This window comes from Babylonia areolata, chromosome 11, assembly GCF_041734735.1.
Source record: "Babylonia areolata isolate BAREFJ2019XMU chromosome 11, ASM4173473v1, whole genome shotgun sequence".
Lineage (NCBI taxonomy): Eukaryota > Metazoa > Mollusca > Gastropoda > Neogastropoda > Buccinidae > Babylonia > Babylonia areolata.
In genome coordinates, this window is record NC_134886.1 from 3,548,249 (window position 1) to 3,550,748 (window position 2,500).

Sequence of the window (2,500 nt, forward strand, 5' to 3'; positions counted from 1 at the left end):
ACGATGTTGCACCATCAACATCAAGATCAGTGGTGGGGAGACAGCAACAACACGAAACTGGATGCCAACAATGGCGGTGGTGGTCGTAGTGGTGGTTCTTGTTGTTGTTGTTGTTGCGTGCGTGCGTGCGCGCGTGTGTGTGTATGCTTGCGTGCGTGCGTGCGTGCGTGCATGCGCTATGCGTGTTTGTGCATGTATGTGTGTGTGTGTGTTTCTTGTTTGCAAGATCTAATGGGGGTGTGTTTTCACTATCAAACGTGAATGAAAAAAACAACACAGCAACAGCTTGAATGCCAAAGGCTACGAGGCGTTAGAAAGAGGGAAAGAGGACAACATACTGAGAATAGAATAGAATAGAATAGAATAGATTTTTATTGTCATGAAACCGTAAGGTTTATAAGACACAAGTGCAATGGTAAATGAATGAACGAATGAAAAACACACTATTAATCAATCAGTTAATGCGGTAAATTGCAGCAGCATTCATAAACAAATTTTCCCAATCTTGTTTGCATATATTCATCATCTGTTAGCATCACCTGACTGGGAATATGTCCTGTGTTATTCGAATTTTGAATATCCTTTAGTGTTTGTGGAAGGTGTGTGTGTGTGTGTGTGTGTAATATGTCGTCTTGATTACATTACGAAACCTTAATTTGATGAGAAAGAGTGAGAGACAGTGTGAATGTGTGTGTGTGTGAGTGAGTGGGCAGGGGAATGAGGTGGGGGAATTATAATGGGCGTTTGTGTGCATGCATGGATGTATGTAGGGAGAGGGTGGGGGAGACACGTATGTGAGTATGTCTGCGCGTTAGAATATTTTTTTTAAGATAATGATATTAATGAAATTTGGTAAATTGATTTGTTAAATATGTTCTTTTTAAATCATACCTTCCCTCAAATCAGAATTTCCTTGTGTTGCTCAGTTAATATTTTATTCAAATGGTTGCGAAAATGTCAGTACAACAAACAGTTAATCTGACAATAAATGGTTTCAGTCAGTCAGTGTGTGTGTGTGTGTGTGTGTGTGTGAGGGTTACTGGAAGGGGGGTAGGTAGGTGGGGGGGGGGGGCAAGGTGAACAGAGGAGAGGCACTGACCCCTGGGATGTACTCCTGCAGCTTTTTGACCGTCATCCTGTTGTAGATCTTCTCGTTGTCTCGCCTCTCCTCCAGAGGGATGGTGATCTGACACACACACACACACACACACACACACACACACACAGACACACACACACACACACACACACACACACACACACAGACACACACACACACATACACACACACACAGACACACACACACACATACACACACACACGCACACAGACACACACACACACACACACACATACAGACACACACACACACACACACACACACACACTCACACACACACAGACACACACACACACACACACAGACACACACACACACACACACACACAGACACACACACACACACACACACACACACACACACACACACAGGTCAGGGACAGGAAGACCACACACGAGGAAAGAAGACGAAGAGTTTCAGTTTCAGTTTCAGTAGCTCAAGGAGGAGTCACTGCGTTCGGACAAATCCATATACGCTACACCACATCTGCCAAGCAGATGCCTGACCAGCAGCGTAACCCAACGCGCTTAGTCAGGCCTTGATAAAAAAAAGAAAAAAGAAAAAAAGGTGAATAAATAATAGATAAGCTTACATAAATAAATAAATAATAATTATAATATAAAAAGGTAGTAGTAATAATAATTTTAAAAAAAAAAAATAATTAATAAATAAATATGCTAATAAATGTAAAACATGAAGACACACATTCACACATACACCCACACATGCATAACAGATATGCACAGAAGACGAAGAGGGAGGAAAAGAAGAAGAGGGAGGAAGTGGTGAAGAGAGAAGGAGAAGACAGAACAACAATGTTTCCAACCTTTAAAAAAAAAAAAAAAAAAAAAAAAAAAAACAACTTTTGTTCGCCCGCTTGACAGGCGCAATAGCCAAGTGGTTAAAGCGTTGGACTGTCAATCTGAGGGTCCCGGGTTCGAATCACGGTGACGGCGCCTGGTGGGTAAAGGGTGGAGATTTTTACGATCTCCCAGGTCAACATATGTGCAGACCTGCTAGTGCCTGAACCCCCTTCGTGTGTATACGCAAGCAGAAGATCAAATACGCACGTTAAAGATCCTGTAATCCATGTCAGCGTTCGGTGGGTTATGGAAATAAGAACATACCCAGCATGCACAGCCCCGAAAACGGAGTATGGCTGCCTACATGGCGGGGTAAAAACGGTCATACACGTAAAAGCCCACTCGTGTGCATACGAGTGAACGCAGAAGAAGAAGAAGTTCGCCCGCTTGTTTGAGCTTGAAATATGCCTGTTAGTGTTATACGTTTTTCCCATCTATCCATATTATTTCGAAAACAAATTTTTGCATGATTCCAACGTGCAAGAATATGAGAGATATTTGCAAGACGTTCATCG

The 2,500-nt window shown here is 42.5% G+C and overlaps 1 protein-coding gene across 1 annotated transcript in view; it reads right to left on the reverse strand.

Moving 5' to 3' along the window:
• The window catches only part of LOC143287466 (neprilysin-1-like), a 165,828-nt gene that overhangs the window by 41,611 nt on the left and 121,717 nt on the right, over positions 1-2,500 (reverse strand). The window contains exon 10 of the mRNA XM_076595468.1: positions 1,100-1,186. Within this exon, the coding sequence (XP_076451583.1) occupies positions 1,100-1,186 (87 nt within the window). The remainder of the gene's footprint in view (positions 1-1,099; positions 1,187-2,500) is intronic.